General features: G+C 41.4%; 1 protein-coding gene across 2 annotated transcripts in view; it reads left to right on the top strand.

Moving 5' to 3' along the window:
- Positions 1-27703, top strand: part of LOC308111472 (GDNF family receptor alpha-4-like) — a 66865-nt gene that overhangs the window by 26090 nt on the left and 13072 nt on the right. For both annotated transcript variants that reach the window (XM_080466384.1, XM_080466383.1), the window contains 2 exons: positions 27155-27430; positions 27528-27608. In XM_080466384.1, coding sequence (XP_080322510.1) covers positions 27155-27430; positions 27528-27608 — 357 coding nt within the window. The remainder of the gene's footprint in view (positions 1-27154; positions 27431-27527; positions 27609-27703) is intronic.

Below are 27703 nucleotides of genomic sequence, written 5' to 3'. Positions count from 1 at the left end.
CGAAAAGGAGTGAGAAGAAGTAAAAACGTATTTACTCTCACCCCTTGTCACAAGTAAATAACATAATTACTTCCTTCCATCTCTTACATACATACATAGATACACACACACACACACACACACACACACACACACACACACACGCGCGCGCGCACACACACACACACACACACACACACACACACACACACACACACACACACACACACACACACACACACACACACACACACACACACACACGTCCTGTGCAGCACATAGAATATATATATATACATACACGTCCATTCATACATACCTACAGACAGACATAAACACCTATACCCACACACAAGCCCACAGTGCAAGGAAAAAAAGGAACAATAGAAATAAACAAAATAATAGAAATAACCAAAATAAGTTTAATATAATGAATAACAAGAAAAACTTTCAGAATGGACTAATTTAGAATAAACACACACACACGAGGTATCCTTGGATATGCTGACCTAAATATGTGTAGCTGTTATTATTTAAGTCTTTCACTAAAACCACAACTCCAAGAATATTTTCCTCAGTTATTTCATCCTGAGCTGAGAAGATTTAAAAGCTTCGACTTTAGCCAAGTATCTCATTTCAATACGCTGATAGAGAAACGTGTTGGTTATGATACCATACCACAGCAGAGACTCTGTAGTAATTTAATTTTATGATATCACTTCAGTTGCATTTACTATTATCAAATTAGGCTGTGCAGTTAAGGGGCGTAGCAGCCCGACTTCATAGTTTAATTGCATAAGCTGCAGTAACAGAGGTTGCAATGTATTGAATTTGTGTATATGTGTAATGCATCCTTTATTGCTTGTAATAATGTAGTTGACTAAACAATGCTGCAGTACTTTGAGGAGTTTGAAGAGTTTCTTACTTTTGTGTGGAAACCTTTCAAGCGGGTTTCTGCAAATCTATAAATAAAATGTTGCAACAAACAAAGTTGTTTTAATCCAAACCAGATAATTCTTCCTAACCTAACTGAAATTGCAAAACTTGTATCAAATCTTTTTATCTGAAATCTTGATGACCGAAGTCCTATTTCACGCTTCTATGTGATATTTATAAGCAATTTTAAATAGTTTTCTATTGTTTCATTGTTTTTCACGTTTCTTGATACACATTCAATATCACCAAAAAACTATTATAGAACCAATTCAAAATGCAATCAATCAAAAAAGAAAAAAAATTTTAAGCACTCAATCATTACAAACAAGTCATACTCCTTCAGTTTTAATGAACAAAGCTAAGAAATGAAATATTAAACCACCAGTTTGAATGCCGAATGTGCGTCAGGTTTTTCACGGTGGTGGTGCATAAGCATGAATGATTCATGTAGTCTTCTGGCCGTGCCTCTGCTCCCAGCCCCCCACCTCCACTCAGAAACCCACACCTCTGTAGTAGTTCATCTTACTGACCTGGTGTCGGAAAATGTGTTTAAAATGGCCGATAGGCTGAGTGGTAACCACAGTGTCACTAGTCCAAAAGCTCTCACTAAAGTTACAGTCAGGGTTCAATTTTGTTTACGAGACCCCCTCCATCTGAATTTTATAACACAGGAGCGATCAATTTTGTAAGGCAGCATAGTGAATGAAGCTCTTCAGAAGCAGAACGGACAAAACACATCAAATGAAAATATTTTTGAGCAAAGCAGAACTGTTAAATTTGTGTGAACATTTTGGTTTGAGTCCAGATTTCCTTCAATTTGTAAAAAAAAAAAAAAAAACCTAAAAAGTAGGCAGATGCTTCAGGAATAAGTAACATTTGTTCACATATTATACATATTCATCAACATCTTGTGGTTTAAATTGTGTCCATTACATTCTTGCATTTATGAAATTATTTAAGTGAAACATGAAGTTTTCTGTTTTACTAGCATTCATTTTATTCTTTATTCATTGTGACTTGATCGGATGGTCATTGGATGCTCACACCCTTCTAACGAGAAACTGCACCCTGTTTACAATACAATTATATATGACTTATTTGTTCCTTTACAAAGCTGCCTCAAACTTTAAAATGTCAATAAAAAGTTACTGAAATAACTGGAAATAAGTAGTGTTTAATTGAGATACACTCGTCTTGAATTCTTTAAACAAATCCAACTTAATTTCTTTTGGGTTCATTGGGAAGTTTTATAGTTTTGTGTGGAAACTCAAGCAGCTTTCTGGTAATCTGTAAATAATCTCTTGACATCTGCCTCAGTAGTCCAGTGCCACAACACATAATCCTCGCTGTCACTGGGTGCATGAGGTGCATAGTTTTGGCTTTGTGTTTACACTCACCTGCCGCTTCATCTGTCTCATAAACATTAGCTTCACAAAAGCAACAGTGTTCAGTGTTGCTTGTGATTGTCAGAAAGGTTTTACTTGATATCTGATTCTGAAGTCATAGTTCACAGTGGTTGAGCTGGACTGTAATTTTAGTGAGAGGTGAATGTGATATTGAAAGATCCTCATTAAGATAAGTGAGAAATGTGCAACGCATTTGAGAAATAGGTGAATGAGTCTCAGGTTACGTCGCTTTAAAAAAAAAAAATGCTGTTACATACAGCAAAATTGCACGCTTGGTACTGAACTTAATTTTCACGAGTTGAATAGTTCAAGGCCGAGTCAGAGTGGGGCAGAATGTCAGCTCCTGTTGACGGTGGAGGATTTTTTCAAAAAATACATTTCTACACCACAATAGAAGAGATAAAATTTTACATTTGCTTGTTTTGAGAAACTTTCAATACGTCTTTGGACCAAGGAGACCCATGTGAAGGTTTTGAAAAGCTGTTTAATATGACCCCTTTAATCTACTGGCAAATACGCCATGTTAAATGGATAGTGTGCATCTATCCAGTAGATCAGCTTCCACCTGTATGTGCACACATTATCAAATTAATACTCATTTTGTTTCTGTGCAGTCGTTTGGTAGATCAGGCCCATGGTCCTCTATTACCTCTCTGAGCATGTGGGTTTTAAATAATATCGACAATTTACATTATAAGTGGTCAATCCACGAATCCCTGTGTTGCCTATGCTTAAAATTCAAAGTTTAAAAATGACTTGAGCCAATTATCTCTTGTAATTGTGTGTTCCATATGTCTACATTAGCCAAGGTTAATGTCAGTCTTCTTCTGGTTATACAACCAAGAAGTGATCGGCAGCCTTGTTATAATCTGGCAGCCCCATTTTTTGAAATGAATCAGATCAGTATTAACGCTGTGTCCTGCCCCCCTGAGTGTCTGAGTAGACCCATCATTTGTATGCCCCGGTTGGCTGGCGCAAGTCCTGCTCCGCGCTGCAGACAGCCAGCACTTTCACACTGGGAGGAAAACATGATGCGTCACGCTCTGCCCCTCTGCAAGCAGAGGACGATATGCTGATAAGTTAATTGCAACCATTACATACCAATAGTTGATGGACTCATAATGTCACTCTTTTCAAGTGAAGATAAAGCTGCTTTCTTGTGTGACATTGAGACTGAACTTGACTAGCCTTCACACATACTCACACAAGTAGGCACTCATAACACACACGCACACACACACACACACACACACTTTTAGTTTTTCACTGTTTCCCCTATATAATGGAAGCCTTCATTTCATTCACCTCTGGGAAAATTAAAAGTAACTTTTCTCATGGAAACTGTTCTGCATATCAAAAGAGGGTCATTCACAACTCACTTTCTCATTAACAGTAACAAGTTGCATCTCGTCCTTCAATACAAATATTTGAAGCTTAGCTGCCTGTTTGCGTATGACTGGAATATGGTCTCTGCAGCAAACAGAGGTGAGAAGAAGAAGCTGTAGCTGGGCAACACTCAGAGTTACCTGCATTTCAAATTTTTGAAAGACATTAAAATGTATTTATGTATTTCTATGGAATATCTGATTAAAGCTTTTTTACAAACACATAATAGACAGCTATGGTAATGAACAGATCAGTTAAACTGGTTGGTATATCTGGGGTCGGCTGTGCCTGAGTTGGTAAATAAGATGATCTTCTGATACCCCGTTTGGCCCTGAGCTTGTTTGGAAAAGGCCTTGGGCAAAACACTGAATCCCGAGTTGCGACCTGATGGTGTGTGAGCAGTGTATCATCTGTTGCATCATGTGTGTAAAACACGCTGGACTGCTAAAGCGAGATAGTGTTTACTGTCAGACATGAATGTAGGCATTTCAGTTGCATAAATTGCGTAAACCAACATGGCGGACCCGTAGTGGTATAACTCGCGGTCCGTATTCTAGTTTAATCGTCTATATGGTAGTTTAATAGTTGAGACTCCCCCCTGATAGCATCAGACTCGTTGTCAGTCCATACGGATGTGGGGTTCTCTCCATTTTGATCACGTTCATAGCGGCTTGTTCTCTGCACACATGAATGTGTGGTTTCATTACAAAAACAAGCAACTCCCTCCCGTGGCCCGGGATTAACTATATCGTTGTCAGAGTGTCCGCAGTGTAAACGCACTCCTTTTTTGTGTTGTCACGTGAAACGTAGTCGTGTGAACGAGGCCTTATTGTCCCAGGGAGCAGGAAAATCAGCAAAAGATCACCACAGAAAAAAAATCCATCCACGCACATCTATGGACAATTCAAAATTTAACTTTAAAAAAAAGACTTTGAACTGTGAGAGAAAACCTTTTCAACGCAGGTCGAACATGTAAACTTCCAGCCAGACAGGCCATAAAACATGAACAGGTCTTTTTGATGTGAGGTGAGAATACTAATCACTACACATCTCTGTGATATGAACACTCTTTTTCTTTTTAATAATGAGGATAATATTTGACAACGTAATCTCTAATGAAAAGATCAGCTGGAGTCTGTGCTAAGGCCCAAGAATTACAGGCTCAGAAGATTGAAGAAATTAGGAAGGAAAATTATAAGATGGCGAGTGGCATTCGGTAAAGCAGCGTATTAAGATCATATGTTCTGTGAATACAGAATAAAATTCTCAGGGTGTAATTTGTGAGAAAGGAAGACGTTTCAATGGACGTTGGTGGTAACACTGAGTTATGTTGTTGTTTCACAGCATGCATTATTTTTGTTGTTCATAACAGAAAAACATGACTAAAGAATAACGAATTAAGTTTAATATTAATATAAATAGTCTAGAACTGAAATAAATGTAATGCAGGATCAATTTTTTAAATAATCTAAAAGTGTAATAGGGTCAGTTGTTTGGCAATATTTAAAGACTTTCCTTTCCTTTACAGGTAAACTTCCAGCAAGCAGGCTTCATATGATGCTTATACTGTCATACTGATCTCAGTAGCCAACAGCAATAGTATTTTTTAATGTGAATGTCATTAGGAAGCTCAATATTTACCACTTGGTGTCATTAAATATGTGCACTGTGCAAACAGAGGTAATCACATAAGTTTCACTTGGGAGTTGGTAGCTCTGCTTTACTTCAATTCTAACTAAATTAATTTGATGTGTTTTGTCTAATGTCTTTGTGAAGTAGCCTAAATCACTAACAGAGGCAGATTGAGTCTATCCCTCCTTTAAGAAAGATAATTCAGCAGAATGAGCACTCTAGAAGAGGGACTGTATATCGGTTAGTTTTGTCTTCGAGTAAAACCAAGTTACTGTTGTTCCTATCGTTGTAGTTTGCTTGTTTCTACTTCAGTTTGGGGAGAGAATTAATATCTGGTTAGCCACGTGACAATGACTGTCAGGGTTATGACCACTGTTACAGCCAGCAAACGGTCTACGACTAATCACATATTGCCTGTGATGTGAGCCAGTTCCAACTGTTTTTGCCCTGTAGTTTTTTTTTTTTTTTTTTAATGGCTCAGCAGCCAGAACACAACAAGCTGTGTGCGTGCGTGCGTGCGTGTGTGTGTGTGTGTGGTTTATGGTGCTGGACTCCTTTGTATTTTGGCATGTGGCCCAGGCCTCCAAGACTATTTGAGCCTGCCAGTGATTTCAGCCTGGAGTAGTTCAGAGAGGATTTGGAAACTACCTGAGGAGGAATGGTTACAGATTTTGTTGAACACCTACGTTGGTTTTGTCTTTCAGATGCTCTCGGTTTGAGCAGCAATAACAGAAGGAAGCAAACCATCTGAAAGATCGCGGAGATTTTTAAGGCAACCTTTTTCCAACCAGTTTTATTTTTTGCAAAAAAAATCCCGTCTTCCTCAATCTTCACATCACTAAATGGACAGGATAGCGAAAGCAGAATCCCAGTTTCACTGTGCAACATTCTTGGAAAAGGACAGCTGTGATCTCTGATCATGCACAGATGTGACCATTTACAACAGCCACAGTGGCATTAACATGTAATATGTGCACCTGTAAACCATTACATCGTGATCATCCTCAAACATTAAAAATGGAATCATGATTTACATGATGATTACACATTAAAGTTGTAGTTCATGGCTCTCGCATAGAAAGACAAATAAAAAAGTCCACACAGACAATTCAGTTTGAATTCAGGCCTGAGATTAATCTATGTGAGATTTGCATGTTTTTCCTGTGTTTGCATTAGCTTTAACCTTGCACAGTCCAACAATATGCATTTGAGGTCATTTGTTAACTCCTGTTTGCCTAAAGTAAAACGTTTAAAGGTTTCACTAGTTATGGTCTTTATTCTGTCCCTCATATTTTGATTCATATAAGGGTTAGTTTCTAAGTTGATTTATTTGCAATTCAGGTGTTATACTCTATTCTCCCAAAAGATGTCACTGTTTACTTGGTAACTTTACTTATTTAACTTCATTAAGATGTACTCTGTTTGTGGTAGTGCCACCTACTGACCACTCGTAAGCAGCAGGTTAAAAACGCCATTTTGAGAAGAGCGCTGGAGGAGTTCGCGCCCAAATCGCTCCTCTCTACACACTTTTCTTGTGTTGACCTTGACCAGACATAATCTGAAAGTAACAAATGTTCTGTAAGATATCATTTGCTGTAAATGTAAATGTTGTGTATTAAGTTATACACTCTTTTATTTGAGTTTTGTACATATATTCAAATACTGATGTATATTTTTTTATCTGTTTTACAGTTTAAGAAATGGTCTTCGGACATAAGAGACACTCTGCATCCTCTGTCGTTTCTGGGGCCTTTTCTTTTGTGTTAAGCTCGCTGTCTAAGTCGAGTTAGGCGGAAACACTTAAGTGATGACAGAAGAGTCTTCTTTAACAGTTAAAACTCAATGTAACTGTAATAATTGGGATGAATATAAATGTTGAAAGTTATTCTTATTTATGCCATCTCCGCTAAGAAATAATTTGACTGAAATCAAGCCACATAATTTGTTAAATCAGAAATCTGAATAGCAGAAAAATGAAATAAATCCGTAACCCTCCTCAAGATGAGTGAATTGGCTTTTAGACTTTGTTTTAGTCAATGCATTCCGTATCCTTTGTTTTTCCACACAGACTGTTTATTGCTTGCAGGCAAAGGCCACTCAGACATGATCAATAGCAGTTAGACTGAAGACAGACAACAAAGCGGAAACTCGCGCGCTCCAGATACCAAAATCTAGTTGTGGTGTCAATAGTATCTGCATACATTTGCAGATGTTTGTTAACAGAACATATTTTGATTTTGTTATGTTGTCAACTGATTCTGTAAACATGCAAATGTCTGTGAGAAGATACTGTTCAAATGGTGGCTATATAAATATTCTGACAGATATTCTGTGTTCTGAAGAAGACGGATGTAGTATCATAGTGGCAATTATTTTTCTTCAGGCCCTTCAAAGATTTCTTTTGTTCCAGTAGTTTTTCAACATGTACTTGATGGATTGAAACTGAATTCAGTGATGACGTTCATAGCTGCCACGTGATACTTTCCATTGAATTCTTTAAACTCACTGACTTTTCATCCAGTGCCAACATCAGGTTTGTATTTGTAGCTTTTTGAAATGTTTTGTCGTCTCAACTGGATGAACTCTAATACTCTGGCATCACCTGAATGTTTTGCATAACACTATAACCTGGTCTGTCTTTGAGTATTTGTTTTGTTTTTCAAGTACCGCCGTTGCCATTTTTTTGGGCCAAATACTGAACTTTGGTGCTTAAATAACAATGACACAGAAGTCACATTATAGCTTTATGTAAATTAGGCTCACAAGGTTGGGATGGGGGATGGACACGTTTCTATGTTTCCCTTGACAGTACTAACCACTACCCCACTGTGCAGCCATAATAAACATATGTCTGCTAAATATCCTCCTGATGAACCTCACCGCCTGCACTTTTTGTCATAACTTGGTTGCAGTGCAAAGCCAGGACAAAGTCACTGCTCAACAGACTGTCCAAAGAAATTATCTTCTATAAAGTCTGAGATTTCAGTCTGACCCCGCGGCAATGACAACACTTAATCCTGCCAGTGATATGATCTAATGTGAACTTAAGTGAGTGACATAGCCTGAGTTCTAACAAAACTGTTGCTGCGAGAGCTCAATTAATGTCGGAAATGACCTGATGGCCGTTTAAATCCCAGCCTCCTCAGCCTCCCACCTTACAAAAGTGCTTTCATGCAAGGACTTAAACTTATAGTGGTTCTCAAAGGGGTATTACATCAAGGACAAACACACACGCGCGCGGAGTCAACCTGTTACTCGGTGCGTTCCTGCTGGTTTTACAGCATCAGGCCCTCACATCAACCTGAATGCTCACTTGAAGCACTGATTCCAGGCAGAAGAAACAACCACAGTCTTGGTCACATGCAGGTATAATCTATCTCACCAGAACACTAAAAGAAACAGTGAAATCTACACATTTGAAACGGCCATTAATAGACATAGTGAACATGGCAGCACAATGCTGCTGCTTCTAGGAATAAAAAGTAATGAATGGCAGGATCACTGGTCAATGTAAGGGCCTCAGGTGACAGATGCTCACGCTGCTTAATTAAGATGAGGAGGCTGTGGCATAGGGTTTATTGCCAATTTATTACTGTGCATTTAGCTGAGCAGGCATGTGCGGTATTGTTTGTTTTGAGCTTTGGAAGGGCTTCATGGTGTTGTGCTCTCCTGACTGAGCTTATGCATGTTTGTTTTTCACTCCAATGTTTCTAGTGTTTGTTTTGCTGTTTGGAAAAGAAAAAGCAGAGTAACTTTATAGCTTTTCTCACTACAGTCTGAGGCTGAGGGGGCAGCATTGTGGCTGGAACTGCTCTCAAGGTAGAGAAGGGAATGGGAGGTGGGAGATTGCTATCATAGAATGAAATGGTTTCCATCTGGGACCAGATGCTCGAGACCTGAGACTCAATTCAAACAGGGTTTCAGTGCTTTAACTTCCATCACTAGTTAGGTGCTTGTTTTTATATGAGTTTTTGCATCAGGCCATCAAGGAACCGTCGCAAGAGTGTTACTTCACCTTGAGTTCTTGAGATATTTGAAATGCAACCTCAGTGCATGTGTTTGAAGTTCAGTTATCGAACCATTTAGAACCTGGAGCAAAATTTTGGAACAGAAATACACGTTGGAGAATAAAGCATCATGATTCACTCAGCTGTAAAAGGAGAAAAACAAATACACACCTTTAATTTTATGAATGCATGCAAATGTACTTTTTCTTGTAAATATCAATATTTAATATTTAATATTCTACTTATTTAATTTTTATGATCTCTTAAGTGATCATTTCAACTTTATATTATATTCATTATGTTCTATTCTGTGTGGAGCAAATGTAAAATGTAAAATATTTTGGGATCAATAAAGCTATTCTATTCTATTCTATTCTATTCTATTCTATTCTATTCACCTCACTACAGCAAGCACAGTAACAAGTTTGTTACCGCACCATAAGTTTGTTAATTGTTTTTCCTTTTATAGGTGCATAGACTACAACAATAGTCTGGCTGGTTTGTTTGCGCCTCATAGTCATAGTCAGTTATTCGAGCTCCTGTTTACTTTTCTACATGCAGTTGGACTTCTGGGTCAGAATTTAACTTGGAGCTAAAGTGCAAAACACCTCGTCCTGTTCTGGACTGACTTCTTCATATACATTGACTGTCAATCACATTCTAAAAAAGCTAAAGTTTCATTTTCATTTGAGCTAAAATGTTTACATGAACTTTATTTAAGTTCAGGTTTAGACCGATTCATGCAACAGATTCTGGTAAATATTGTGATTGAAATATTTGAGGTTTGCAGTAATTTGACAGCACCTTCTTCTATTCCTGACTGCATCATTTCAGAATGAGTCACTGTCAAGTTATAAAAGTAATTTCTGATACACTTCAGTCAGTTCACCCCAATGTCACCACAATAAGCATCTTGTGATCGCACCGCATTGAAAGCCAGTGTTTCCATTCAATCGGATGTGTTAAATGAGAGGCTGCTGCAGTAAGAAAGACTTGGTTCAAATCATCAGTACCGTACTGTGACTCTAACAGACCAGTGGGAGAGTGATCAGTAAACACTGATGCTTATGTCACTGTGATGAAATTAAAAAGTGAGACGATTATTACATGCACGCTTTGTTTCCCACCAATCCCGTGTGCATGAGGGTGATCGGAATTCAGGGCGACAGTGGTAGACGCTGCCAATAACAATGAAAATAACTGTACAGTGGTTATAACTGAATGCAAATACATAGAAATAGTCTTGTGGTATCAAAATAAGGTTGGATTTTTATTTTTTTTTTATAAAGAAAGGTATTGTGTCTTTTATCTGGTGTCAGTCTAGTGTACTGGTTTAAACACAGAACAGGAGTGTTAACGTGTCATATTGTATAGTGTGGTCAGTGTTGTTGAGAATTCTGTTTTAAAGGTCTCCCTAAAGGGTATCATGTTGCATGAAAAGGATGGAAAAAGCAACATTTACTGGATGATTAAAGCAGTCAGACAAAATCAGACTTGAACTTTATATTTACTGTATGTGGTGGTGTGGTGTCTCTGAGCTGGATTCTCCAGCCATCAGTTCTCAGTAGTGTTAGATACACAGCAAAAGTATTACTGTTAAAAGTTTGGTGTCAATGTTACATAAACAGTGCTGGTGGTACTTTAACATCACGCAGCTATAAAATAACATTGCTGGTGTTTTCTTTAACAATTTCATGTTGTCAAACTGGAGTGTTGATCCGCTGGTGTCAAAATAAGCCCCTCCCACCCGTCACAACTGCAAAATGAGAATCTTTTTTGCCAGTGGCATTTTCTTCACTCAGTGGACAGAATAGAATAGAATAGAATAGTTCTTTGTTGTCACTCTGAAAGCAATGGGAAGATGGTGGAGCAGTGGTTTGCCCTCTTGCCTCGTAGTGAAAAGGCCATAGGTTCAAAAATCACCTTGGGTTAGTATTATTACCCTTCGGTGTCACTGTTGTTAACTTTTCTAACACCATATTGTCAGGAAAACTTACTTCTAGTGATTTATTACTTTCAGTAATCTATTACTTACAATAATTTAACGCTAATAACTCACCATAAATCCCAACATAATGGTGCCACGAGGGCTGCACAACAGAAAGCCGCCCGTGTGAGGCTGTTTTAAAACCAGTATTGTCACAATATCTGCATAATTTATCCAGAATTGTCTTTTTAGTTGTCCAACCGATAACTTTGTTTCTGGCAGAACTTAGTTTTCGAAGAACACGTTACAGCACTGCTAAGCAAAGTCAGTTGTGTTTGTGAAGTGGTTAGAGCCTTTTTCTTGCATTTTCATGCATCTTCTTGTTTCTGGCGTAGAGTTAAAAGTGCACTAACACAGCTATTGCTCATCCAAGGTGCTAAAAACACCCTGTTAACTTAAGAGGTTACAGCGAGAGCAATTAGCATTGACTATAGGTGTGTAAGTCACAGGTACAGCTCTCACCTGTGCATCAGCAGCAACCTATAGAGTTGTAAGCCACAGGTGTAACCATCACCTGTGCATTAACAACATTTTGGCACTTTTCAAAACACAGCTTTCGCGTGACTCCTACCATGAGTAGTCAGAGACACTGCGTGCTCGGAGCAGAGACTCCTCAGGAGCCACATGACCCAGCCCTGCAGACTGTGGTCGCTGGTCTCCTATGCCTCTCCACAGAAGAGAGAAGAATCCTCAACAGCTACAGCTCAGAGACCTGTGAAGCAAAGATCAGGCAGCTGTTAAGCTCTGTGAGGAACCCGTTTGGTCAGGTAGAGCTTACCATTCCGGATGTGTTAGGCCTCATTGCACTGCTCTACCAGCGCAAGGCCGAGCTGCAAGCTCTTGAAACCCAGGAGGAGCTCTCCCAGCTGCAACTTTACAGTTCGCAGCTGAGGATTAACAATGCCCAGCTGAAGCTAGAGAACTCCCACCTGCGACTGGAGATCCAGGCCAGGGAGGATCAAGCTCCATACACGGAACCTACTGGGTCACAAACCCAAACTTCCGAGAAGGAAGTGCAAACCGACACATTATCTGACAGTTCATCAGAAGATAGAGTCAGGTTACGGCTCTCAGAACAATGAGCCAAACCACACTGGGGTAAAACCCAGTGCAGCTCTCAGCAGAGACGCAGCACATTTCAGCAGTCTGGAAAATGTCCTGTCAGATGGACAAATTACCCAAGATATGCACATTCTTGAAGCTGTCCCGTGAGGTGGACAGCCTCCTCCAGGTCTATACAGTCCTAAACTGGTCCACTCAGGTGGACAGCCTCCTCCAGGTCTATACAGTCCTGAAGCGGTCCAGTCAGGTGGACCGCCCACCACAGGTGAGTACAGACTTGAAGCTGTCCCGTCAGGGGGACAGCCAGCATCAAGCTTCCCCGCAGCCAGTGCTATCTGCTTTGGTCCTCCACTCACTGGAGACCCTCATGGTCATCGCGGCCCTCACTCTCTCTGCCAGAGAGAACCAGGAGGGTCCAGCTCAGATGACTCGGACCATTCCGGTCCCCCAAGGGAACGCGGTCTTCGGACCCGCCAACTTGAGTCCCTTGCAGAGGACATAGAGCGGTTCGACCCGAACCTCCCGGAGGTCAGTATAGAGGACTACCTCCGGGAGGTTGAACGCTGCCTCCTCAACCTGCCTCATCCTCCTCATGGGAGAAGCTGAAGCTTCACTGGAAGACGACATCCAGGAGCGTCCATGTTTACATGGAATCCCTCCCGCCTGCCATCAGAGACCATTACTCAGTCCTCTGTCATGCACTGAGGGAAGAGTTTTCTCTGTACAATGATCCTGCCTCTGCAACTTTTGGTGCACTTGCAATCACTCAGAAGGGGGCGGAGCCTCCCAGAGAGTATTATAGGCGCCTAAGGGCCGCCTACTTCCAAGGCCGCAATGCACTGGGGTTGGGCGAAGATCAGACTTTCAAGTCCCTCTTTGTTAACAACTTCCACGGCAGTGTGCGGTTTAATGTCGCCGTGTTCTGCAGGACCACAAACCCCACCATGAAAGACCTCTGCAAAAACACGCAGATGGTGTGGAAGCTGCGCCACCGTTCAGGTGAAAACCATGATGGTGACGCCGGGATCTTGAGAACACAGGCAACTAGAAACACGAACCTGGCACCTGTACGTCACCAGGTCCCCTCCCCCGCACCTGCTGTGGATGAGGGGCCTGTTAGATGTCCACAACCTCGACCACGAGGTGGACAACCGCACAGAGGTAAGAGATCAGGTAGGCCAAGACCTCACCACTCCCAATGGAGCGGTAAGTCTAACAACCGAGGCCGAGGTCAGACCAGAAACCACTGGGATGCAGACGTCCCACAGTGGGTTAAAACCTGCATCAAAGAGGTGGTGCAGGACTTGAACCCGCCTGGTCTGAAGGGACCCAGAACCAGGCCACCCAGCTTCCAACAGCAATGTCGCTGCCAACAGCAGAGTCGCTGCCATCCAGCCCAGAGGTTCCCTACCAATACATGGGTCTCTTCCAAACTCCAACCCGCACCAACTCACTACTCACAACCTTGAACGGATGGTGCCTGTCAGTGACAACCTGCCGTCGTCCCTCACCAGTGACGACAGGCATGACACTGCTCTCCTCATTTTCACAACCAAAACCATCACCAGCGCTCGCTTTGTTAACCTTGAAGTTCTCAATGGTACATAACCGAGCACCGAAGGTGACACGGTTGTGTACACTCCGATGACTCAACCAGAGAATACAAACAATTCAGGTAAACAGACAACGTCTGTACCAGAAGAACCTCATTCAGGTTTCGAGTCAATGACGGAGCAACATTCTGCTAAAGCTAACGCTTTAACACAGCAGAAACAAGGAGATGTATTCATTGAGGTCTTCCGTGATTATCACACAATCTTCGCGCGGGACTCACATGAAAGGGGGGTCACAGACCTCCACCCGGTGTGCGTCCCCACTGACCCAAAAGCACTGCCATCTTTTGTACACCAGTACATAGTTTTTCTAGCTGCATACGTGGTGAAGCGGTTCTGGACCACAAAGGTGGACCCCGCAAGCAAGCCAGTACCAGCTAGCTTGTTCCTTTGGCAACTGCCAGTCCGCCTGGAACCGGTGCCAGTTCGGCTACTTCGACCCACCATCGTTATCTACCATCCTTCTGCACACAACGATGAGCAACACTGCCGCTCAGGTAATCTCATCTATGTGGACGACTTCCTCATGCGTCACTGCACCTTTGAGGAACGTTTAGCCGAAGCACGACAAGTCCTTTATCAACTCCTGGTAGCTGGAACAAAACTTGCTCTCAGCAACGTTCAGGGGTGCCGCACCAGAGTTGAACACATCGGATTCTTAGGTGGCGTTGATGGGATTGAACCCCGAGCAGGGAGAGTTCACGCCATTCAAAACCTCAGAGCCCCGACTAACGTGTCAGGACTTAGGAGCCTCCATGTGGTCTGCAGCCACTCCTCACAATCCACCAGGGACTGTGCAGTGAGTGCTGGACCCCCCAGAGAACTCCTTAGCGAACACAAGCACTGGGAGTGGGAAACTCCTGCAGAAACATCTTTCTGTCTCACAAAAGTGAAACTCTGCTCAGCATCCTGTCTGGCCCACCTAGACCAGGACACAGAGTTCCTCCTCCAGACAGACTTTCCCACTCATAGTCTCAGTGCTGCCCCAGCGCAGTCACATGACACAGACAAAGTTGCGGCTTACGCTAGCAGACCGCTTAACAGCGTGGAGATACAGCTCTCCCACTGCGAGAAAGCCTTTGCCACAATGCAGACCGTTCCATCCAGTCATCATGATCATAATGAACAGGTCTGTCAGGGCCCGCTTAACATTTATGTCGACGACTTCCTGCTCCACCTTGACACAGCCACCACAGCTGCTGTCCTCCGTCTCAACCAAGTGTTCAGCCACTGGAGCCTCCCACCTTCCGTCGACTCAGACAGAAGCACTCATGCTACACCCAGTGTCATGGCTGCTCTGTATGACATTTTGGTAATGGAGGCCAACCTCCATTTACCAAACCACTCCCGGTCATCTTCCCAGGTTGACCAAGTCAACCACAGCAGCACCCACAAACTCAGGTATGTCAACATCAGTGGTACAAATGAAGAGGTGAACCTCCAACCAGTGCTGGTGACCTTTCGATCCACCGTGCACCACCCCACAGGTTTCACTCCCATCAAAAGAATGACTAGTAGAGAGACGACCTTTCACTGCACCTTATGGACCAACCAGAAGAGGGCAGTGTTGTCACGGCCTGCACAGCAGAGCCACTCAATCCATTTACTCCCTCGGAGTAAGGTTAACCCCCCCCCCGAGCGAGGGAGGAGAACCTCTACCCCAGGAGCAGAGGAGATTTTTATCAGTAGGATTTAGTGACAGAATGTTCAGATCCCATCATGTGCATGTACTAACCCTGCCACCATCAGAAATCTGACTCCGCCTCCTTAGACAACCAAGCTTGAGTTGACAGAAATAAGGTTTTTACAGTTTGAAGTCTCTGTAGTGAATGTTGGGTTTTGGAAGGGAACACACATGTACACCTCCACACACCACACTTCACTCTCTCATTCCTAGCCGGAGCAGATGCACCAAGACCCCCCAGACGGCTGATGGCTCTTGGACGCTTGCTTACTGGTGAACCATCGCCAATGTCGTTGCACACACCAGGTGCAATCACATCCAAATTTTACAGCTCAGACTCGATTCCCTGCATCCGGTACCTCCGCTTTTGTAAACTGTTCCACAAACATGTCGCGAGCTAATCCCAATCCTCCGGGAGGTGTGGGAGGAGCCTACTAACTATTTTCTAACAACCTGTCCCCCTTTCCCTTTCCTTTCTTCAACTCTGGTACTTCATTTTCATTCATGTTTGGCAAACTGTACGAAATGAGTATTGTGGTTGTAGGTAGTTAGAAAAGAAGTTAAAAGTCTGCCCAGACTGGTCTCTCTGTCTGCCCAGACATTAGCCTTGCACATGAATTGTATGAACAGTTGGACTGTTGTGGACATGATGTTTTCCAGGACATTCGGACGTTCACATGGACTCCACGGATCATATGGACTATATGGTCCAGGTTTGCTCCAAAGACTGCATCCAGTATCCCACTCTTCGGAACAAAGGGGGGATGTTGGGCCTTAAGATTCCATTCAACTCCTCCAAGCGGTTTCACCCTGAGAGGAGAAACACCAGGAACAATGAACAGCCCATAAAACAGCAGGGAGGAAGCCAAAGGCCCCAGGAAGTCTCCAACCCCGAGGTTGGCGGCCAATGGCAATGGTCGAACCCGGCCCGGACACCACAGGGGTCCAAAATTCAAGCTTGGTGAAACTCCTTTCCTACCAACTGCTCCCTGCTTCTCATCCCAGCCACCGAGAGGGACACACGTCTCTGCTCCCTCGGGACGGTAAAGAGAGCACCAAGTGGACCCAAGGTACCGAACCAACGTCAGCCCGCTGGACGAGCAGGACATAGTTTGGACTGCTTCTTCTCTTTTCCTTTTTCCTTTTTTGGGGATTCTGGAGACGCGAGCCGGCGTTTCCTCTCCCCCTTTCAGCTACCTCGCTGTCCACTCCTGCTGCTGAAGCCAGGCCTTTTAATTTAGGACGCTGAATTCAGACCCGGTAACAACCAGCTACCGCTGCCTCACAGAACTCACAGCACCACCGGTGCTGTCCAGCACAGCACCACCAGACAGTAAGAGCTTTGTCTGGGCAGAAATTGTTAGATTTGCGTGAAGCTAACATGCAATGTGTTTCAATGTGCCGCTGATAAAGCCATCGTAGCCCATATGTTCGTGTACGGTCTGAGGTTTTCCACCTCAGAAACAGAGGTCCAAGTGAGCTCCAGGCCCACTGGGATCTCTGTGTGGAGAACCGGGTTGCGGAACAAACTTCGCTAGAATCCTCTGTCTTTCTCTTCTCTCCCCCCTTTCTCATCTCCCCCACTTTCACTAACCCGAGTCTGCGCTTCCCCTGCGCTCGTGTTATCTGATCAAGATAAGCTGACACACACACACACACACACACACACACACACACACACACACACACACACACACACACACACACACACACACACACACACACACAGCCACAGCTAGCAACCAAACTGCTATGTGGTGCTGCTATACCACATCTGCATCGATCACCAGAGTTGTAACTGCATGTCCCGACATCCACTTAGAACTCCGGTGCTCAGAACCGGGCCAACGGAACCACCCGTTCGTTTACTGTAGCTGAGACCGCTTCGCTCCGAGACCGCCCTCACGCATGCACGCATGACCAATGTCGTGTTTATCTGGTCGATAAGCAACCGCAGCCCCAGAAAGAGCGAGTCAAACGCCTCTAGTGGTCACGTGGGTCATTGCAATCCCGCTTGACGTCCACCTGGTGGACGCATCAAGTCATTGCGTGCTCCCTCTGCGCGCCACTGCACGCCCCTAGTGGTCGTCACGGTCACCACACTGACCCGCCAACGTCTGCCTCCACCTGGTGGACGTTCGAGGTTCGAGGATTAATACGTTTTTGTTAATAAATGCCTGTTAGCTGAATTGAACGATTCTTGGTGATTATTGTGTAGTTATTGTTGACAATTCACTGGTTTGTAACAGTCTGTGCTCGGATCTCACACCTTCCCCTTTTATTTAAGATTGTTATGTTTTTACACAGAAATATTAACTAACTTAAATAAACCTTTTTACAAATGAGACTGATATTTTGGTATTAGCTATTTCCAGTTTATCTGGTGGTGCCCCCCCTTTTTATTATTAATAAATAAATTACACATTTATGCAACTTAATAATTTTCCATTAATAAATTATTTTGGATAATTAATGAACTTTTAAGTAATTACTCAATTACTTTAGGAGTTGTTAATGAGTAAATGACCGTTTACTTCCATTAATGATTTAAATTTTTCATAAATTACTTCCAGTGATTTATTACTTTCAGTCATCTATTACTTACAATAATTTAATGCTAATAATCAAACATAAATCCTAACATACCTGTACTCATTGATTGACAAAGTTAATGCACACTCTACATGTATTATATGTTTGATTGTTTAGTCTCACGACAACATTTCTTTTGTCTGTAGCTCTGCATGGGTAGATATATTATATGGGAAGTCTTATCTGATAACATCCGCCAAGATGAAAATGTTGGCAAAGGTTCAACTGAATGGATCTTTTTTTTGAGAGAGAGAGAGAGAGAGAGAGAGAGAGAGAGAGAGAGAGAGAGAGAGAGAGAGAGAGAGAGAGAGATAAGCTCGTATGTGTTTATAGTATAACCTCAATGCATAATGCTGAAAGTGTGAAAGCTTGTCTTTTGAAAACTTTTGAAGCTAAATTGCTGGGCTTCTCTGGGTCTTTGCACACCATTTGTTTGATGTCCTACATGAAGAATAACTGTAGCTGACATTTCTTTCTGCCGGGTGGATGGATATTTTGCAGTCTCATTTCACTAAATTCAATCTGCTTTGCTTTGATGTCGGGAATTGCCAATTTTGTGCCATAAAAGCAAATAGAGGCATCTTACGTAGGATATCAAAAATAATATAAAGGCTGTGTTGCTGTTGAAATGCTTTATACATTCAAAACACATTACATGTTCATGTATGCCGAGAACTTCCATATTGACCTCTGACAACTGATTCTGACACCACACATAAAAGCCTTCATCAATTTCATAGTTGGTTGAGGCCGACAAGCTGAAATTATGTCACAAAGTTCAATGTGACTATCAGGAGGTCAATGAAGAATAAGTGTATACCGTATTTAATATCCATTTGGATATTTATTAAAATTTTCTTCCCCGAACCCTTTACATTTTAATGACTTTTGATGAATAGCTTTAAAAGCTAAAACCCACATATTATCATGAGTGCCTTTCTTCTCTTGACTCAAGTGAATATTTCAAAAGATTATACCGAGCACACTATAAAAGGCACTTTCTGAACAGATGGCTTGACGTTTATTAAAGTCTTCAACAGTCTTATGAACAAGAAAAGTGTTAGAACAGAACCGGAATGTGGATGTTAAGAAGAGGTCAACTTTATTGAAAGGTGTCAGTTATCATATAGTGCCTGACACAGAAATGTCACCAAAATATGTGATATTAGGATGTTGGATTTGTTGTTGCAGTGAGCAAAATTACACTGCTTGCATCACAGTCAAGCAACAGATACAGCATACACTATTTCCATGCTGACCAAGCAACATCGTTTTCTCCTTGAGTGGTATTTTTTCTTTATTGTGAAGCTAATGAAGGATACCTTTATTACAGAAGTGTCTTCATCTTACATGGACAGCTCCAGGGCAAATATACAATAAATATTCAAAGTAACTCTACTTTACAAATACATTATCATAGCTGTAGGTTTTTGTTCTGGGATCAGGATTTTTCCTTGTGACTTTCATGGTTTCTTATGTTTTCTGTCTCTTTCTCATTGTTTATGCTTTTATCTCGTTTTGACAATTTGATCTACATATTTTTGGGATTTATATCGATGTCTTTGTGCTGTCTGCTTTTACAGTGTGTTTGTGGCATGGTTTCATGTGCCCTCTCCAATCACCCCGTGTCTTGTGTGCTCTCTCTCTCATTACGCTGTCAGTAGTTTTCACCTGTGTTAAATGCTCAGTCTGTGTCTTTGATGGTTTGTCTGTTCAGTTTCTGTTGCTCATGTCATACAACCTGTTTAGTGAGACTGAAATGTTTGTTTTACCACTAGATTGTCCCATATATTAGTTTTGACATTATGTCTTGGTAAGACCTATTTTAAAGTTGTATTTTTTTAACATAAAAACAAGACAATCTCAGAGATAAAGGAAAACATCTTCTGAATTTTTTTTTAAATAAAAATGATTGATAAATGATAATGATAATTGTTAATAATCAAAAGTGGAAGTTCTTCTTTTCTGCAGACCTGAATTGAGCCTTTAGGTGTTCAAATGAGTAAAATAAGAAATTGTCATAACTGCCCAACATGTGCGTATAGAATTATGGGTCAGGTCAGATCTTATATTAAAGTTATTGTCCTGCAGTCGGCAGCCGTTGCTGCTGTGATTTTGGACTTCATACAATGTTGTCTGTGTGACTCCAGTCAACTGGTGCTTGGTGAGGCTTTTTTGTCAACTTGATGAAGAAAAGCACATTTTTGATCATCACACTGCAGGCAAATGTGATCCACATCTGATGTTCTGCTCAGAAGTGACCATATCCGATCTGTCTTGTGACAGTGTGAACTTTGCAAGTCTGATTTTTGCCCACCAGACCCAGTCCTTGATCATATGTGGTACCAAATCAGATCTTTATCTGATGTTTTCAATGTGACCACTGTCTGAATGGTCAAGTCGCATGTATATGACTATCATAGACTGACGTCACAAGTCTGGGCTGGAGGAGGCGGCCTTGCCGAAATGGGTGAGGAAACACATGGAAGAAATGAACATGGTAGACAAAGGGTGACGAGATTAATCTTTGGAAAAATTGAGGTTTTGTGTCTGGGAATCTCCAGCCATATTTACTTAAGCAGCATCCTCAGCATGACGTCATGCCTTCTTCTGCACCTGCGGGTCACTTTGAGGCCGGATAACATTCATATTGCAGTCACATGGAGGTTAAAATGTAGCATGAACGATCACACAAAGAAATCAGAACCCAGCAAGAAATTGACCTGCAGCGTGAACATAGCCTAAGTGAAGGTTGCATTATTTGGACAAATGATTCCTATTAAATTTAGCTGGTATAGGAGGTACAACAATCTATGCTGGTCTGAATAATAGAAATATAAAAAAAAAAACTATTTTAAATTAGTTTAAATGAGCTTTTTTTTCTTAAAATGTCTTGTTACAGATGGGGTCATCGAAAGATATTAGAAGATAACTTATTCATATTAACATGACTGTAAGTGGCAACAAATCCTCACTGACACCTAAAGATTGTGAATAAGTGTGACACTGTGTCTGGAGATCTAAATATTTAATGAAGTTACCGCTTTGCCATCTTTGCAAATTCGCCCAGCTGTTCTGTCGAGTCAGACCCTGAAACACATATTTGACTGGTGCTGGTGTGTGGTGACTACAGCACAGGAAGCAGTGCCAACAGATGAAAACAGACCTGAGTGTTGTTATAATGGATAAACCTATTCCAGATTCACATTATAAGTAGTGTTTTGCTGAAAAGTACATATTGGTCCATGTCTAAGACAAGTTTTCTTTTCCTGGAAATACGTAAGCCTGAAAAACAAGAGAAATGTGCAGGATGTAATCAGTGGAGTGAACCGTGTCCAACATCAGGTGCATATAATGAATTTGAACTTGCTGATCATACCAGGGGTGGATAAGCCAGGATGTTGTTATTAACAAGAATGAAGAAATAAATAGAAATGCTGCATGTGAAATGCTTTTGATGGCAGTGAGGCTGACATGCAATGGAAGGAAGAGGAGGAACCAAAGCTTGAGAGCGAGGATCGCTCTAATGACCCAGTGAGGCAGATGATCTGTGTTGGAAATAAGCTGAAGACACTGCAGATTGTAGATTGTGAGTCAGTGTGTAACGAGGAAACATCTAAGAAGTTTTGACAAAGTTGTGCTGTTGAGCAGCTTTGATTGATTTGACCAGTTTTAGAAAATGTTGGAAAAGATATTTACTTCCATGTTATTTCTATTGTATTATTTTAGAATTTAAGCTTTTTCCAGATATCAGCCTGAACAAAAACAACAACCCTGCAGAGTACTGCAATAAAAAGCATTTAATCCCAAATGACCACCAAAGCTCCTCTGCTCCTCTCTCCCACACGCTCATAAAGGTGCAGATGTCTAACAAAAACAGTTTGCCAGAGCACTGTTTAATTTTTTTTTGCTTGCATAAGAGGGTAGCAATGAATGTGCTAGATTAGCTCTTCCATTTAAATGACTTGCATCATGTTTCCCAACACCACTGCCGAATGATTGTCACTTTAATGTTCTAGCTTTAATCCATCCATAATGATTTATTATTTACAAACTTTAAGAGCAGTGAAACAAAGATCCTCATCAAGTGCACCAATGCTTCTCCCCGTCAGCCTGGCGGCTTTGTCGGTACACGGAAGTGAAGGTAACATTCCAGCCGACTTCATTAAGTTTCATTTTCCATTTTATCTCTCTTGAAGTGGACCATTAAGCCGGCGCACAAGGGTAACTGATCAGCTAATCTGTCTGTGATTTATGTGGCAGGGAAACTGAGGACTTAACTGAGCCTCAGAACACATTGATTACTGACATGGTTAATTGGCTAAACCTACTGGTAGACTGAGACAGGCTTATTGGAAATGTCAAATCAAGTGACTCATTTGCATTCATGATGTATGGCGTCTATTCCAGCTTCTGCCCAGGCAGCACAAACTGACACACATAGCTGCAGAGAAACGGCCTGGGATTTTGGCCTTGAATTTGCAACTGACCATCTGGCCTTCCAGGACATTGGCAATTGGTTGGAACTGCTTTCCCCCCCTCAGCATCCACATGTCTGTGTTGGATGCACTTATCTGACATGTGCTGCGTGTAGCGGAAGTGAGTCTACATAACTCCTGAATTGTGAGGGACTCGATACACCTGTAGGGGTTTGAGTAAAGATCCAGCTTTGGAGGCAGATGTAATTGATAGCATAACGCTGACAGAATGGTAAATGTGTTGTTTCTTATCTTGTTCCTGAGTGGGCATGTGTGTGTTTTAGAGATCAAAAAATGCCGCCTTGGAACAATAACGCCTCAGAAATACGAACAATGTAAGCCGATGAAAGCAGCGTGAAATGGGAAAATTCGGATTTGAGCAGATGGGGTAAACCTCAATATGACAAACAGCAGAGGTGCTATCAATTCACTATTTTTGAATAATAGGAACAAGAGGATCACATGCTTTGGAATATTTCCTCAGAATAACAGCAGGACCACTCCTCAGAAGAATCTGATTTAAAAATGCTAAATCATTGATTTGCACTAGCATTTTAGTTGAATGACGAACTAAATATATTTATGGAGAAAATATTAATTTTCTACTCATGAAGTCCGGTATACCTTTTTCTTTAACAAGAGCTTCTATTAATTCATGTGCAGGATTTGCTTTGACAGTTTGTTTCTAATTACCACTTAATGTTTGCGGCCATCCTTTTCTAATTGAGAGACATTACATTTGAACGTATAGTTTGCACCCAACACATTGAATTTGTGAGAAAGCATTCACAAATGTCCAAAAGCCAAACTGTTTTCCCACGCATTTGTATTTCATATCCACTTTTCCAAATGTAACATGAGGGTTTGATGCGTGCTGGTATGGTACACGCAAGATGGAGACGGGTATTTGCTGGAACAGTCTTTACTATCAGCTCTCAGTCACGTTACAGCAACATTTGCTTGTAATCAATCACATGTCTTGACTGACCAATAAACAGCCAGAAAGTTTTTAACTGGTGTGAATACAGAATCTCAAATCTGAAGAAGCAGATTCAACCAAGCAAGTAGCTCTTTTAAGAATACTGCTATAGATATTTTCATCTTGTAAATATGTAAATATGTCAGAAAATAAATACGGAAGTAATTGTACGAATATTGTAAATGCATTTTTAACAACTTATCCAAAATGCATGATACACTTTATACACTTACACTGAGTTAGGGTAATGGAAATTGAAAACCAAGCCCTGCTGACAATGGCCATAAGTCAGCACGTCAGAGAGTCTCCCTCTCTGACGTGCTACAAAAATTGTTAGAAGCCTGGAGTCAACCCAGAGTCATTGTGAGCTGAAAAAAAAGAACACTCCATAACATCATATAGTAGCTTGAGAAAGTAAACCTGTCTTTCTTCATGATTGAACTAGTGCTGTCAATCGATTAAAAAAACTCACTAGGTAATGGCACAATTTTCAGTAATTAATTGCAATTAATTGCATTGTTATCTACTGAAGACTGAAGCTTGTAATGGATTCAGGGAAAACCACTTGCGCGCACGCGCGCACACACACACACACACACACACACACACACACACACACACACACACACACACACACACACTTGCAGGTAAAATATAATATTTTACCTGCAAGTCTTTCCGCCAGCTTTAGCAGTTTGGTGGCTAATGGTCAGCCAACATGCCAACCTGCTGTTTTGCTGCAGAATTACTTCTGTGGTCATTGAATTCGGCTTTACAAAGTAAAGCTAATGACTTTCACTTTCTCAATCAGCCGTCAGGTATGTTTTTAAACGAAACCTGAAAAGTTCTGCCTTAATATTATTCCACTCAGTATTGTGCTGCTCTGTAGTCACGATGCTGCGCTCAGAGACACCCCCCATGCTGCTCCGGTTGGGGAGTAAAGAAAAAAAAAAAAAGTAAGTGAACAAAACTGTGTTAATTACATAGAATTTTTTAATGAGTTAAACATTTCAAATAAATTAATTAGATTAAGGCATTATTTTTGACAGCACTAATATTTAACACAATTTATGGGTCTATGAATGCGACTTGATTTGCACTTCATCTTTTCACTTTGGTATGTCATCAGCTACTTTAACATAATCACCAGAGCAATGTCTGAAAACCTTAAGGGTTTTCACTCAATGATGTACGTGACACGTACCTGAATTTCAAGCTGTCTTGTTGAAAAGGTGGCTGAAGCGACTCGGGACAAGCTTTGGCAATAAAATATAAAGAACATCTGTAAGTCTGCTGCTCTCGAGCTTTCACGCGGTCACTGAAAAAAAAATCTATATGCATTCAGAATGAAAAGAAAATACAATATTTCATATCTTCAGCCTTGAAGACATTCCTTACTCAATAAAGGAGCAAGTTCTATACCTGCAGATTCCTTTGCAGACCTGATGCATGTTGTATACGAGTAAAAAAACATGAAATTCTTTCACTTTGTGACGAGGTGTGGTACCGAATATTACCCTGCTAAGATAGCTGATATCGCTCTGAGAATATTCTTTCATTTGTGGTTGTACAAACATAGAGCACACCAGTTTATTGAACAGCGGAAATATTTTCTTCTTTTCAGAGGAATATGCTGTCTCTTACTCTCAGAGTGCATGAATGTGCTTGTGCAGTTTAGCTGTTTAGTCTCTTACCTTACCTTACCTCACCTTACCTTACCTTACCTGGTTCCCCATCACGTGATTGGCCTGGTCCAGTGATGTTACTAAAAGTAAATACTTGGTGGGGCAAGATTGTATTTAAGGTCTAGTGACACCACTGAATGCCAAAGTAAAGTCGCTGCACAACTTTTTAGCCACAACATTATGACAACCATTCAGGCGCTGATCCCGTGAAAAGGTTCAGCACTGGAGATAGTTAATCAAAATAAATAAATAAATAAATTCAATTAAAAGCCTTCGATGGGAATCAAACCTTGGCCTGCTGATTTGTAGATGGAAATTCTACCGCTAGACCACCAGGAAGCTTACACAGATGTGAGATTCTTGCATTAAGTCTTTTCTGATGACACCAGGTGGGGTTCAGCCCCACCTCCCCCGAATGACCAATCACCTCTGGCCTTGCATCAGACAGAACATAAATACTGTATAGGATGTATTTTGACAATTATTTCCTGTACCATAATTTATATTTTTACGGGCAACACAGTCGTAAGCACTATTCTTGCTTTTTTTTGTGTGCAGTTTACAAATTCTCCCTCTGGTTGGTTAGTTTTCTTCAGATACACTGACTTCCTCCCTCATTCCAAAGGCATGCTTGTTAAATTATTTGCCATTGAGGTTTGTTGATGAGCTGCTTTGCCTTCATACAAAAACCTATAGCAAGTAAATATTCATGTTTCCACTTTCTACTCAACACATTTCTCGAATGACAAAATGAAGGGACATAAGCCAACTCTAAAACAAGAAATAACCTCATTTTGATCTCTAACATTCAAATACCAATCAATGTTACTTTATAATGTGAATCATAACTTTACACCCTAAACAGAGTCAGCAGGCAGATTTGTTTTAATGCCCCGGTTAGCAACTATGAACATGACTCAAAGTTGACACATAGTCACTTCAATAAATACTTGCTTGCGTGATGCAGGAAACTAAATCATTTTCCAGCATCCAGCAATATTTTACAGTTGTGAAGTACGTTGTATTTGCAGGCTTTAGATTGTGAGGTTCCTTCAGATCTTAAAAAGAGTAATATTTGAAATAGATTACAGATTAAATCAGATTAGGCACAAAAGATAGAGGCTGCAGTGAGATTCATGATTAGAAACTCGCATGGCTGCAAAGGAAAGGCTTTTTTGATTTACCCCTGACGGTCAGAAAAACAAGCAAATAAGTGGCAACTTATTCCTTTCTTTTCCTCATTCTTTTCCTTATTTTCCTCGAAACATGATTTTTTTCACTTCACAGTTCTGAAATACCATAAAGTGAAGCTTCCTTTATTACAATGGCCCTGAGAATATCTGACTGAACACAGTCACATCATCATGTCTGATCAGTATTTCACTAATCTTTGTATCTGTACTTTTAACAAAACAGCAGTAGAAGACACCAACTGCCCATTAAAAGTCACCAAAAAGTATGAGAGGAGAACTATAATGACTGATTGCACATTGGACCTGTGAGTCTTACCTCTAGAGTCACACAGTTGGAGAATCCCACTTGAAGCCCCCCAGCTAATAATGTCATTTAACACTCGCCTTAAAACTGATGAAATGTGTTCTCCCCTCCTTCTATCGTCTTAATGACATTTGATCTGACTTTTCAGGTTGCATCTGTTTAATCCTTAATTTCCCCTTTCTATCTCATTATAAAACCCCCTTATCTGTGTTCTTTGTGTTTCTCACACAGCTCTGTTGGAGGTCATACTGGCTGGCAGAGACTGCCTGGTGGCCGGGGACTCATGCTCGAGCGATGACAATTGCAGTCCACGTCTGAGGACTTTGCGCCAGTGTGTGGCCGGCAACGGCAGCATGAAGCTGGGCCCCGGGGCCCGAAGCCAGTGCGCTAATGCAGTGTCCGCCCTGCTGTCCAGCCCTTTGCATGGATGCCAGTGTAAACGGGGAATGAAGAAAGAGAAGAATTGCCTGAGCATCTACTGGAGCCTTCACCAGTCAATCATACATGGTCTGTGCTGATGCTTTGGAAGTTTAATATTTCAATAAAATCAACATTCATCTTTCTGTACTGTTCATAGTTGACTAAATAATTCTGTTTCTCTCAGGGCTCAACTTGGTGGAGAGTTATCCCTATGAGACTGTGCAGAGGGATTACGACTACGTCCGCTTGGCCTCCATTACTGCTGGCAAGTTCAATGACCCCCATTCATTACCCGCTCACTTACCATTTAACCTTTCGAAATCAACAAATCTCCACCATATTCATCCTGAAAACACACCC

The sequence above is a fragment of the Lipophrys pholis genome (genome assembly GCF_963383615.2).
Source record: "Lipophrys pholis genome assembly, chromosome: 6".
Lineage (NCBI taxonomy): Eukaryota > Metazoa > Chordata > Actinopteri > Blenniiformes > Blenniidae > Lipophrys > Lipophrys pholis.
This window is presented reverse-complemented; position numbering and strand designations above follow the sequence as displayed.